The sequence below is a fragment of the Engystomops pustulosus genome, chromosome 1, assembly GCF_040894005.1.
Source record: "Engystomops pustulosus chromosome 1, aEngPut4.maternal, whole genome shotgun sequence".
NCBI classification, from domain to species: Eukaryota; Metazoa; Chordata; class Amphibia; order Anura; family Leptodactylidae; genus Engystomops; species Engystomops pustulosus.
In genome coordinates, this window is record NC_092411.1 from 230,931,767 (window position 1) to 230,946,167 (window position 14,401).

The 14,401-nt window shown below is 39.2% G+C and overlaps 1 protein-coding gene across 1 annotated transcript; it reads right to left on the reverse strand.

Moving 5' to 3' along the window:
* Nucleotides 1–817: 817 nt before the first annotated feature.
* Nucleotides 818–14,279, reverse strand: TMEM144 (transmembrane protein 144). Its single transcript, XM_072120617.1, has 12 exons — nt 14,112–14,279; nt 12,234–12,406; nt 11,626–11,748; nt 10,563–10,662; nt 9,099–9,179; nt 8,654–8,735; nt 6,425–6,498; nt 5,505–5,623; nt 4,542–4,661; nt 2,323–2,420; nt 1,840–1,893; nt 818–1,067 (listed from the first exon to the last, which is right to left on the reverse strand). Exons 2-12 carry the CDS (start codon nt 12,373–12,375, stop codon nt 984–986), a joined length of 1,077 nt encoding a protein of 358 aa, XP_071976718.1. The 5' UTR covers nt 12,376–12,406; nt 14,112–14,279; the 3' UTR covers nt 818–983.
* Nucleotides 14,280–14,401: the final 122 nt, after the last annotated feature.

Consider the following 14,401-nt stretch of genomic DNA (forward strand, 5'->3'; position numbering starts at 1 on the left):
TCTATCATATGTATCTTCTATCATAATAATAATTAATAATTTCTTTATTTATATAGTGCACACAGATTACGCAGCGCTGCATAGAGCTTGCTAAATTGGTCCCTGTCCCCAATGGGCCTCACAGTCTAATCAACCTACCAGTAATTTTTTGGAGTATGGGATGAAACCAGAGGTCCCGGAGGAAACCCACGCAAACACAGAGAGAACATACAGACTCTTTGCAGATGTTGACCAGCGCTGCAAGGCCGTAGTGCTAACCACTGAGCCACCATGCTGCCCATCAATCTCCCTATCATCTATCTCCTATAAAATTCTCCAATATTACAGTTTGTTTTACCATACTAAAGGGAGCATCTTGCTGACTGTCTTATATTCTGAAAAATACTGTAATGGTCTAATATATTTTAGTAAAAATGATTACCCTTTACTGGAACTAGGCCAACCGCTGAGAAAACAACCCCAGTCCAACAGTTATTTGAGATTTTGCTTGGAGAAGCAAGGCTTGAATACTGTTTGGCCATGGAAACCCATATCATGAGTGAGTTTTTGTGAAGATGTTATAACAGAGGACGCTTGGAACTTTACAGTGATCAAGTGGCCAAATGTAAGCCTCAGCACTATGTAATATATGTAATTTGCCATCTTGTCAATTCTAGAGCGGAATTGAAACAGTAGAAGACTCAATCGTAGCACCAGATAGGGGCATTTAAGACCCCCAACACTTCTGATCAGGTTTTGATATCAGTGCCAATACATGTGTCTCTCAAACAGAACAGAGATGTTTGGACATATACTAGACAATAAATACAGATACAGCAAAAATAAAAAATCAAGTGTAATTCTATTAAATAATCCCCCAAAATACATAGCAGTAACCACAATATAATCTCCTCATAGATAAAACAATAAAATAAAAAGGTATGGAGCATTGTAACCCAAGCACATTAGTTGTCAGAAGTGAATGGCACCACCTTGTGGCCAAATCATGTTTTGGAAAAAGCTGTTAGGAGTGACCCGGATAGTACAACACAGAATGCCAGGATCAGCAACAAATAATTTCGCATTCCCTAAAGAAAAAAAAATAATAATCATTTGACGTTATTTATTTAACACTGAGATTATTTATAGTTGTTACATGAGGTTTAAGCATGGGAAACTCAAAGGTTATACTAGGCATAGTTTTTATTTAATGAATGCAAGCTAAATTTTAGTTGGGCTATCAGTTCTATATATCCGACTATGGAGACACATTTGCTGAACACATCTTGCTTATAGTTCCTCACTTTTATAGTCTGAATGTCCTAGAGATCTCTGAGAGAGCAGAGCCTCTCCCAGTGTCCTCACAAGTTTTTCTGCAGGCCCTAGAGTAATGTCAGAAGTATGTGACTGATCGAATGCTTCCTGTAGGGCCAGAAAACAAAGTACGGCTCGGACTGGGTAAAACGGACTATATGTGTGCGTGTATAGCAGTGTTGAGGGTGTTCATGTGTGTAGTGCAGTGTAAGTGTGTACCACAGTACTAAGTGTGTTCACATAAGTAAATGTATGTAGCAGACCTGTGTGTGAATGAATGAATACAGGAGAGCTGAAAGGTGAAATCCAACACATGCTCTGGGATTTTGGAGTAGATAGTGAAGATCGATAGTGTATAGTGCCTAGGCTTTTTGTGTAGGATACCACTCATTCATTGTAACGTCCGCACTATAACACAGCAGGAGTCGATTTGAGTACCGCTGCGTATGAAAAATACAAAACACTGGCAATGACAGTGACACAAGGGTTGATGCCTGCTTGATCTAGCAAAATAAAGTTTAAAAGAAGATGGAGGACAGAACTTACCTTTATTTCTTTAAAGACAAGAACTCCCCAAAGTGCAGCAACCAACCCAGGACCCTGTGGTGACAATGGAAGAAGTCATAAAGATACATAGACAGATAATGGAGATGCAGCTTCACACAGAAAGGTAAAAAGTGGGCAATAATAAGGAGAACAATGTCCATTTGTAAAATATAAGAGTCATAACCAAAAATACTGCATCAGAAATATAAAGATAATTTACTAAATAAAATTCTTAGTTTACTGTCCATAACAGAACACTTACAATATTTACCATTAAAAAAATATGTAAAAAATCTTTACTCTATTCTCAAGGTGAGTAAATGATGGCTCAGATATCCTGCCAATAACACAGGCAGTAAAGGTCACTTCTTGCTGTGTAATTGAGTCTTTGACATTCAGCAGAAATACTTCAGAACACAACAGCAGGATTTATCCAATATTCTACATTTATCAGAAAAAAAAAAAAAAAAACACACTACTTACTGCAGTTATTATGGGGAAGCTGACCACTGCACTCAGGTAGGTATTAGCCAGAAACCAGCAACAATTGGCGATGGCCCACAGGATACCAGAAATAAAGCCTGTAAAATACATAAAAATATACACACATGTAAGAGGCAGCAACAGCTTTTGTTCTTAAGGGCCTTATACATGAGCCAAGCTGAAAAGGTAACAATCAAGAAGGTGCATTCACCATCTATAAATTAGGTGATTATTTCCTTATTATATAGATGATAAGTTACTGTAAATGGGGGGGTTATTAAACATTAAGGTCTACCCACAAAACTTCTCAGCCTTAGAATACCGAACCATGCGCTGGCCGGATTCCACAGACCAACCACAGTGCAGATGACGAGACCTCTCACATCATAATGATATATGATCTGAGGAGTCCCTTCTTCTGTGCTGTAATCACAATTGCAGTTCGATGCAAACAGGGACTCCTTACATAATATATCACTATGATGCAAGGAGTCTTGTCCTCCGCACATTGGTTCATGGACTCCGTCCATCACACAGGCATGTGGTTATCGTCCCAAATGCCGTGATCTCCAGCTTGTTGATATGCAATTGTCACAGAGCCACAGATTGTTGCCCACTGCTTGTTTGACCTAATAACTAGTCAAAATGCAGCACATGGCCACTGTTGGAAGTGCATCATGATGTGACTTGAGACAGTGTAAGGGTCTTTGTGGACAGAAGGAGAATTTGGCCACAAATGCCTACATTGCCCCTAATAAAGATTGTATAAACAGCCTGAATCTGATAACAATGGACTGTTCTATTACACCTGGAGGGCCTAAGGCCATCCACTCTGGACAGCTGCATGTCATTGCCCCCTGGGTACCCTACCAGAACTGAGGGGGGGGGGGGGGGACAAATATGCAAATTACTTGTCCTGCAAGTTTGTGTGATCACCTGAGAAGACATAGATTCAAGGATGCCCCCTATTGACTCTACACCATCATCAGATTGGTCAAGACAGTAGTGGAGGTGGTATGGGGATGGGCAATGTGTGTATGTATAGAAGATTGTATATAGATTGGAGAGAGCGCTTCCTCCAGCCCTCTACCCTCTCCTACACTCCCTTTGCCTCTGTCCCGTAGCTAGTTTACCTTTTATGTATATTTCCCTGTATTGTACCCTTAATAAATCCCCTGTAAAGATCCATTGGATATTGTTGTTAATTTAATATTAACTGGTACCCGAAAAACAAGCAGATTTTACAGGCACACATTCAGATATAAGAGGTATAGTGACTTTTTTTTATTTTGCTATATAGGACATTTACATTACAATGATAAAATATCCCTCCACATTTTCTTTTTCTTCACCAGCAACAACTTTAGCCAGCATTTTCATAGCAAAATGTTTTTAAGATAAATAAATTTCTATTCACAAAGCTACTTTTAGGATAAATTGGACTTTTTCAGTTCTATACTTTCATATATCTGTGTCTGTGTGTTTTACTGACTTTTAATTTAATTTAATTTCTATGATATTTATACCGGTCATGTTTGGGTATAGATTTTGGTTCTTTCATTAGTTTACATTTAAAAGATATTTATGACACTTTATTACATGGTTGTTTATTTATTGTAACCATTAATGACAGAGAAAGTTCTAAAGCTTTGCAAATCATCTAGAAAACTCAACACCCATCAGCCTGTACACCTTAGTCAGCAGTAGGATCATAAAGGGGTTGGCAACTTGTAGGAAATATTAATAGGGCAAGTAGAAAGCCCTGATAGGGTCACCATAGCATACACTAATAAAGTTTCCCGTATGCTGCTGGGAGCTGCAGGTCATGTGATCCCCTGCGACTTTCTATGACAGTAGTAGCTGCTCAGCCTCCTTTTTCCCACCCGAAGCCAGCAGGGCACTGGAAGTCACAGGAATTCCTTGTGGTCACATGACCCACATGATTCTGGAACCTTTAGGTAAGAATAATATGGGTAACCATATTAGGATCTTATACCTACCCTGTTAAAGTTTCTTATATATTTCTTATAACTTGCCAACCCCTTTAATGTTCCATTGAGCAGCTTATACTGATCCCTATAATAAACCCTCTGGTTATATAGGAAGTGGATGATGATGATTGTGATGCCGATACTGAGCAAAACCTCAACTCTGCCCTTCTGTACATACCTACATGTAGAATCTAATAGTGTACAACATTGGAAGTAGCCAATTCTTACCCGGCAGTATAGCTTGTGGAAAGACTCTGGGACGGTTCTTCATCACCACACAGTAAATTAGAAAGTACACCGTACTAGTGAGGAATATTCCACTGAAGTGTGCAAATACATAGTCAAGATCTGAAAGAGAGAAGAGCTTATTATAGTCGTAATCTCAATAATTGCATTTTAAGTGCTGGAAATGTAAGCAGTAATCATGCTGAAGCTTCTCGGGAAACAATGAAAAGGTCATCAAGTCAGTAAGTAGTTAACAAGCAGAAAGTTTACAGCAATTTACCAGCAGTCACAAAATGACATGCAATAATGCTATTAGATGGGGGATTAGTCACCCGGCGGGAACCAATCACACTTGACAGACAATGAATGAAGAGTTGTCTTCTTTTAGACAACTCAGTTGATGCCCTTCACTGGACGCCTTTCACTGCACATCAGTCCATATTATCCCAACAGCTATGGCCCAATGAAAACACTTTACTACATAACAAATCAGGATGGTATTGAGCTGTCCTACAGAACTAGTATTGGTAGGCTTCGGTAAGACAAAATCCAACCCAGATCAGAAAAGTTGTCTCTTTACTTGTTGTTTAGATTCACTTTTCCCATCTGTAACTTGGCAAGGGAGGGAGCAGAATGACAACAAAAATGCTTCTTAGGTTTAATATATGCCAATGACAGAAATGAAAGCAATGTAGTGTACTTCATTAAGGAAAGCGCTCTGTGTATTAAGAAAGCGGAACAGAACTTTTAATAGATGTGTAATAGATGTGACTTTTAATAGTATGACCAGATAATGGTGAAACACACTGTACATTTTGTTTAATATACAGGCATCTTGTAAAAGAACATTTTCTTTTAATTCCTATTCATTTGGGATCTTTTTGAAAACAATATTTGAGAGATCTCTTCACATTTGTTTGATATGTGTGAAAATGTATAGCTAAGAAATCAGACCATTTTCCTTACCATACTGACTTGATCCGGCATATATACTTTCATTATTTTTACTGTGGTCTTTGATGTAAAGTACTGGAACGAAGCAGGTACCATACAGAACCCCTGCTCCGACTGCCAGTAATGACCCTCTGTAACGGACAGAAAGGTATAGTGGTCAAACAGGGAAAGAGACAACTGGAGCGCCTTAAGTTCACATATTAGAAAATACATTAGGAGCAATTCTGTGTTATATGTTCCATAACCCTTATAAGGAGAAGTTAGTCATTTAGGAACAACAGAGGGGAAAAATGAATTTCTGACAGCCACTGTCCAGAGGTCACTAGCAGAATACAGGTACCGCATAGACTATCTTGTAGTCAATGATAGAAAGCATATAGACTGTATGATATCTGTAGTCTGCTGCCAGTACCAAGAGAGCAGCTACCAGGAGATTCATTCCCCCACAGTCGCTCTATGTGAAAAATGTATCTACCGTGTAATGGGTACAGAACAACTGACCCACGAGGTGTCACCAAGAAAGAACATACTGTAGTTTCATTTGAAAGACCTAAAATCAGACTGAGGCTACACTTACACGACAATTAGGGGCCGTTTATACAGCCACAAGCTTGCGGACGGAGCAGGCGGTACACGTGCGGCACCGTTCTGAGAGAAAAGATAGGACATGTCCTATCCTTTTCCATGCTACTGGGCCCGGCGCCATATATCTCTATAGAGAGGGCCCGGGGCAAGCAGCGCTCACCCCCTATTCTTTTCCCATGCGCCTAATTAGTTGTAGAATATATTTTACTTATTATTAAAATATATCATTCTAACAGCTGGAATCTGGAATGGTTTTCCGATGCTTCCTGCCCCTCTTCCGCTATTGTACATGTGAATTCATTTTAGAATAGCCACAACGTGAAATTGACATTAACCCTGTAGCTTACATTAGTCGCCTTTGTAAAGGTGAAAACTTGTCTACCCATGATTCATCTGTAACAGCGTGCTCCTCCGAGGTAATCTGCGGAGAATAAAATCAGATAAAAACAAGAAAATAAAAAACATGTCATATTTTTTTTTTTCTTTTATGTAAGTAAAAGGTTTATTCATGGTCTAATAAAATAATATGTAACTTTATTACATATATTCCTCTTTTTTAACCTAAATCTGCAAGAGTGGGTTGCTGATCAAAAAATGTTAACATATTTGTCTTTCTTTCACAGCTAGGAGTTTATTACAGAGCCAAAAGGGTTCAGGCTTTTTGTTCTAGTGCTTAATAAGGGTCTGGGGGGTCAGACTGAATGTCCGTATGTCTTGTCAACTACATTTTCTGAATGACGGTGCATAGTCACTGTGCAACATAAATACATTACACTTCTACAACGCAACAATAAATATAATCAACACATACAAGGCTGCTCACCATTACTGGCATCCCTTCATTTTTTTTTCGTAGACTACACAATATCTTCGGAAATAATTGAAAAGGTACCAATGTTACATGTATATCCTTGGGATTTTTTAATTAGTGGCCCAATGTAATACAGCAATAATACATTGCTCTTCAACTTACCTGCTGCCATTTCAATGAAGAAACAGAATATGCAGCAATGTTAGCCCCTAGTTAACACTTGGTTGCACACCTTTTGGCATTGATGAAGCCTTTAAATGTTTCTTGTAGCAATCTACAAAGCTTCAGGCACCTCTCAGCAGGTATTTTCTCCTACTCTTATATCAGTTTTCCCCCAATGATAGGTTTCAGCTCATCGCAGGACTCATTGCTGGCAATTTTAGAACCTTGCATATATTCTTTTTCAACCACTCCTACGTACTTTTGGATGTGTGCTTTGGGTCATCCTCTTGCTGGAGGACCCATTATTTTTAACTGGATAGGACATTTTTCTTACACTGTAAAATCTCTTGATAATTCTCTAATTTTATGGATTCCTGGGATACGGGTAAAGCCTTCAAATACCAGACACATCATGGAACCCCACAGCATGTTCTTTTCCTTACAAACTTCATTGCACTGTCTGTAAACAAACTGTTGCCTTGCCAAAAAGCTCCATTTTTCGTTAATCTGTCCACAGAACATTTTTCCAGTTGGATTGTCGTTTGTCAGGGTCTTCTTTGGAAAAGATCATTTGTTCCTTTTAATGTCTTTTCTACAGCAATGTTTTTTTTTCACACCAACCGTCAAAGACATTTCTTGTCGATTTTCCCACATGCCGGATGGATCCATACTTTGTAAACTTCCAATAACATTGCACACTGTTATAAATGGGATACCAAGGTCTCTGGAGATGGTCTAATACCCTTTAGAAGTCTTGTTATTGCTAATTATAGCTGTTCTAAAGTGTCTACCGTTGTGACAAAAAATCTGGGCCCACCAATTGGCTTCTTAAAAGACTGAAGTCATCATTCAATGGCAAATTCATGTCACATTGGTATCGACAAGTAATCACATGTGATATTCATTTGTGAATTACCACAGACGAGTCCAAATGTGTTCCCATACCAACTTAATGTAAAGGTGGCAATACCAGTGTCACAGCAACTTAAAGTTTTTCTATTATCCATCCAATAATACATTTATCAAAATAGGCAGTTTGCCTCACTAATGTGCAGTGTTTGCCAGATTACTGAATTCTGGTGCATGGTCTTCATGAATTTGGCACTCCTGCACTGGTCAGGAAGTATGTACCTTTAACATAGAGCATGAAGGGTCACTATAATAAATGTGGCACACGGTTCAAATTGGCACCAGTATGCCCTTTTAAGTGCAGAATTTCGTGACACAATACGGGCACAAAAATATCATAAATACATGTGGAAGCAGTTTGCACGTTCTTTCTAGTGCAAAGTCAGACAGAAAACTGGCGCAAACACTTTAAAAAAAACAATAGCCCACGTTTAATAAATTATTATTTAGCATTTGCTCTTTTGTACTCAACATGAATGTTTTTCAGGAGATATTCCAAATGATGTACTTAAACTAGATGGGTGTGAAGAACGATGAGCAGGACTGTAATAGTACAATTTGAGTAACACCTATCAAAGTTTTACAATCTGCTTTATAACATTTAGCAAAATAATCAAATAAGAACTGTGCGCCAGATTGACAAGGCAAGTAACACTACAGAACTGTAAGAGAAGGGTTACTATAGAATACGTACACTATTCCTTAGGAGAGGGGTTGTTTCTGATTCCGAGGTAACACTTTTTACTTCTGTTTTTACAAACAGAAAAATAATTGCACTAAAAAGCAAATTGAAAAGACCTAAAATATTAATATTGTAACATTACACATTATATACTTCATATTAGTGACAACAAACCTGCATGTGTACTAGATAGGAAGTACCCAGCTGTCCAACAACCTGATCTTTATCGCCAAAGAAACATGGACTTTTTGTGGTCTAACCAAATTTATATTGTGCCAAAACAAATTATCATGATCTCCATGGAGAGGTGTATTCTCCACACTGTACATGACTTTAAAAAACATGGACCTAAACCGAATTCCAAAACCATGTGACAAAAATAAGCCAAATGGTATTCAAAGTATTTCAAGTAAATGGGCGCACCGACATTTCTCATTTTCTGTCACCCAGAAAGTACCTCAATGCTGACAGACCAGCTCCTGCATAGTTCAAATACGGCCTTTCTACTTCTTCCGGGTTTATTCCAAACCATCCAAACCTGTGAATAAAGATTCAAATTACTCTGTGATGAATCCAGCAGTATAAATGTTCCAGCATAAAAAGCACAGTTAAAAAAGAGATACGATCTACCAAAAAAGTATATCACACCGGCCCTCCAGTATTAGCGATTGCCATAATTTAGTACAGGTGGTCCCCTACTTAAGGACACCCGACTTACAGACAACCCATAGTTACAGACGGACCCCTCTGCCCACTGTGACCTCTGGTGAAGCTCTCTGGATGCTTTACTATAGTCCTATGATCAGCTATAAGGTGTCTGTAATGAAGCTTTATTGATAATCCTTGGTCCAATTACAGCAAAAATTTTGAAACTCCAATTGTCACTGGGACAAAAGAAAAAAAATTGTCTAGAGCTTCAATTAAAAAATATACAGTTTCGACTTACAAACAAATTCAACTTAAAGGAAACCTACCATTTCAAATGGTAGGTGTAAGCTGTAAACACCGAGCACCAGCTCAGGGTGAGCTGGTGCCGAAGCAGTTTCTGCTATAAAGTTTAAAAAGTGTTAAAGCTCAGCTCACCCTGAGCTGGTGCTCAGTGTTTACAGCTTACACCTACCATTTGAAATGGTAGGTTTCCTTTAAGAACAAACCTCCGGACCCTATCTTGTATGTAACCCGGGGACTGCCTGTATAAAATATCACAGGATTCCTTGATGGCCAAATCCTGCATTTCAGTTGCTCTATAGCTCTTCTAATTGTTCTTTCTATAAATTAGGGGGGGTGGGGGACGCATTACAACTGGCTCCAGCAAGTAAATATGGGCACAAACTCCATCAGTTCGGACCTGTAGTACAGGTCTGAACTGGTGGAGCTTTTTGCTATAGTAAATCTGGTGGGGCGTGTGTTCAAGCCCCGGCCTGCTCTATGCCCTGACACGCTAGAGAACCGATTCATGTGCCTAATAATTCTCCTCCATTATCTGTAGTGTTGACAAGTAAACATAAGGCTTGGTAAAAATAAGGTTCATGCCAGACGTATAGTACACATCAATCTGTCCTCCTGGTGTACAAGTCTCATGGAAGATTATGGTTATAAGTAGCAGCTCCTTCATGGGTGACCCAAAGCTTCCTGGCATTCAGGCAAGTTCAATTGATTTGCATTTGCTGCAGACTAAACAAGATTATATCAGGGGCATTAATTTTATAATCAAATTATTGTTCAGCTCATATCTACAAAATGGGACTGGTCAATCTCAACGTTCCTTTTATGAGTGAGTTTTTAAGGTTTTGTCTACCAGGGCAGACATTGCTGGACAGTTTACTTCAACTGTGCATTAATTATGTAATAGAAAAGTCAGAAAACAGAACATAAAATGCATGAACAATAGATTTACTCTTATGAAATGTACTCTCATTACCTTGAACTGGCCCAGCCAGTAAGAAGATTTGTAGATGCCCAAAGGAGAAGACCTAGACCAAGTCCAATTGTCTTTACAATTGGAACTACTGTAACATTACCTGAAATGATAAAACATTATGAACGTATTGCCAAAAGAAAATGTTTTCTCACAAAAAAGGATATTACAGGTGGTCCCCTACTTGAGAACACACGACTCCTAGTTAAAGACGGACCCCTCTGCTCCCTGTGACTTGCAGTGAAGCTCTCAAAATGCTTTACTATAGTCCCAGGCTACAATGATCAGCTGTAAAGTGTCTGTAATGAAGCTTTATTGATGATCCTTAGTCCATTTACAGCAAAAAATTTTGAAACTACAATTGTCACTGGTAAAAATACAAATTTGTCTGGATCTACAATTATAAACTATACAGTTTTGACTTACATACAAATTCAACTTCAGAACAAACCTCCGGACACTATCTGGTATGTAACCTGGGGGCTGCCTGTACTTTCTAAAATGTATCACCTCCCTATGTGTTTGGTTGTAAAAGTTATGGAACACTTTGGTGTGCGAAGTGTGTATTAAACAGATAAGAAGAATGGGGCTCATTTACTAAGGGTCGCAGATCGCACTTTCATCGGACTGCGACGCGCGTCTCAGACGGATCTGGACTGAGTGCGGGATCTAACTTTCAAATTGTGCCACAAGACCAAGCACTTACATGCCCACAAAACAAGAAGTTAAACTCTGTCAGACCTGAGCGGGGAAGCGACACATGCAGGATATCGGGCGCACGATCTTAGTGAATCGCTACACAGTGCATTATCATCGGACAGTGCACTTCCTGTGAACTCCGTGGGAATGTATGTAAATGTGCCCCTGTGTGTTTATACAACCTCGTATTTCACTCAAGGCACAGTATTTATAGGGGTTGCCTGGCCGCATTTCCATGATTGAAAAAACAAACAATAGACCTTGATAAAGCTGTCAGATATTGTATATTTTAGCTAAAAAAGGGCCAATCATGGATTCACAATAGTCATATATCAAAATGGAATAAAAATAAATTGTGTTTTCTTACCTGTAGCCCAGACACAGCCTCCAACCATAGCAAGAGGCCAGAATTTGGGAGAGTGCAGAATGATATTCACCACTAAGGACACTATCCATATTGAGGCACAGAGAATCCACTGGAAGAACATGCCTAGATAGAGAAAGTAAAACTCTCAAACGCCACATGATTTTTGTTAAATCTTTTAACTTATTGTTTTATCATTTTCATATAATAGGCTGTATATATGCTAAATTAATGTTATGTCAAAGCTCTTATTCACTTTAATAGAAGCAGAGCTTGGAGTAACCCTGAACCTTCGCTACACATCATATAGAACCATATTACTGTACCCAGTGTGTAGCAGCAGGTCAACCTCATACAGTGACATTTACTATGGATCGGTTTAGCATGAAAAACCCCTTCTATGATTTCATTGCAAATGTGTGCCTTCCACTGACTGGGATAGCAACTAAGAGAAGAGGAAGTGTACAAACCCATTAAAGTAAAAAGGTATATTCATTTGGACATTTGTGACACTCAGGGGAAGACTATTCAGACTAACAAAACTACGAGTGCCGTGCTCTCAAGCCGTGAAAACTGAGATACACCACAGAATGAAAATATATAATACTTACCATCTCCAGTGTCAAACTTCTTTACAGGGACAAAGTTAGAACCAAACAGAACTACGGATACAACGGACGCTGTGAAGCCAAGAGCTAAGTTAGAACTGTTACCACTGACAGTATGGTTGTTGTCAGCCACCCAGTAATCCATGATGCTCTCTGTCTGGGAGTTTTGGCTGGATCTACAGCAGAAAAATAATAATAATAATATATTATTCATGGATGACTAGAAGACATTTTTAATACATACTGTAGTTTTAATAGCAAAAGTACGATCAAAGAAGATCATCGTATTCCAATGCACCAAAAGAAGTGGATAATTTCACTTTAGACGAGTTGTACCAAGTTTCATTAGAAAATGGAATAGTGGTACATCATGCAACACCAAAAATCCTCTTTAGGGCAATAAATTATATTTATTAATAAAATCAATAAAAGTAAATAAAATCAATACAGTTATTCTAAAATAACACTTCTTTAGCGGGGCCAAGCACTATAATCATAAATAGCCGCACATAAATTATAACATGAGTAATAGTATATATATGTCTGATATGCTATTACTTATGTTATAATTCATTTGCAACTATTTATGATTATAGTACGTGGGCCCCACTATAGAGGTGTTATATTTTACAATAACTGTATTGATTTTATTTACTTTTATTGATTTTATTAATAAATATACATTTATTGCCCAAAGAGGATTTTTTGGTCTCGTATGATATACCACTATACCATTATTTGCTTTTTACCCAATGATACCAGGGTTTCTATCATAGCACCCAGCTATCCTCCCATAACAGATTGGTGAGCACCACCAAATATTTTTACACTCCATTACGGAGTTTCATTAGATATAGTAATCTGATCAGTGGGGTCCGAATGCTGTTACCCCACCAATTACGAGAAGTGGGGCCCTGTTCTCACCAATTGAAGAGGCAGTAGGTCTTTGCATCCTCTGTATCCATTTCATACTATGGCTGTGTTGGAAATTGCTGAGTAGGGTGCTGGGTGTCTCAGATTCACAGTAGATGAAAGTCGATGCTAGAAATGCACCTCCATCAATTAGTGAGAATTCAATTCCTCGTGATTGGTGAGGGTCCCAGGGCTCTGCACTGGGACCACAGCATGGCCTCTATATAGTGTATAGTGCCCCCCGATCCGACCTATGTGTAGATTCTGGTGCCTGGAACCTATATAGTGAACCAGGTGATGAACCCCTGCTGACTGCATACATATAATCAATATGAAACCTGTCTGGGGGGGGTTCAGAAAACTCACTGAGCCTTTAATAATGTTGATTTTTAATTGGAATAATCTGTATTTATAGAGGTATGGGGGATATATACACTGATACAAGGATATTCTTGTTACATACAGAGGCTGCAAACTTTTACAAAACTGCCCTGTGCTCTTATTATAGCTATATAATTATACAGTTATATAATAGTGGATACACCTGTATTCAGCCCACACAATGCTATGTCCTGTCCGATTCTGACTGGGGTCCAGCAGCTGCACGGATTAACTATATAGGTTATTATACGGACACTGATTGGGGTCCAGCAACTGGATGCTGAAGGGATTAATTATATAGGTTATTACATGGATTCTGCTGTTGATGGATCCAGTCTGGGTAAGAGGAGCTGAATAGAACTACAGAGCAGAACCAGCTCCATACACTGCCCTACAAAGCCAGAACTCCCCTTTATACTTAGATAACAACTTATTGAGATCGCACTAACCATGTCTAGACTGTACTGGACCCAATGGATCCTGGTATCACAGTACCTCTGGCACTGCCATACAGTAGAATGCTTGTCCTATGCAGTATATACATGATGTGATGTGATGTGATAATACACAGCTCTGCACAGCACTCACCCGCTCCGGCTGCGCCCTCTCCTGCACTGCAGCGCTCACGGCTTTGTCTGTTACACACCACAGCTGCTGATCAGGTGACCTGCTTCCTGATCACATGACCAGCCGTGCCCGGCAATTGTGTCTGCTCACCTCTACACAAACAGAGGAGCATGTGGGCGTGGCCTCCGGATGTCAGTCATCAGGCAAGCTGTGAGGAGTGTGGGAGGAGCTACTGTCATGTCCTGGTTACACATGGGAGGAAGCTACAGTGCAGGGACATTGCAGCGCCTGGTTATACAGCTGCTGTACAC

Excerpts from the sequence above, each read along its gene's own strand:
- TMEM144 (XM_072120617.1), bottom strand. The coding sequence starts at position 12,375 with ATGGATTACTGGGTGGCTGACAACAACCATACTGTCAGTGGTAACAGT. Across the intron at positions 11,749-12,233 it reads GAAGTTTGACACTGGAGATG|GCATGTTCTTCCAGTGGATT; the intron begins GTAAGTATTATA and ends TTCTCTATCTAG. Across the intron at positions 10,663-11,625 it reads AGGCTGTGTCTGGGCTACAG|GTAATGTTACAGTAGTTCCA; the intron begins GTAAGAAAACAC and ends TTATCATTTCAG.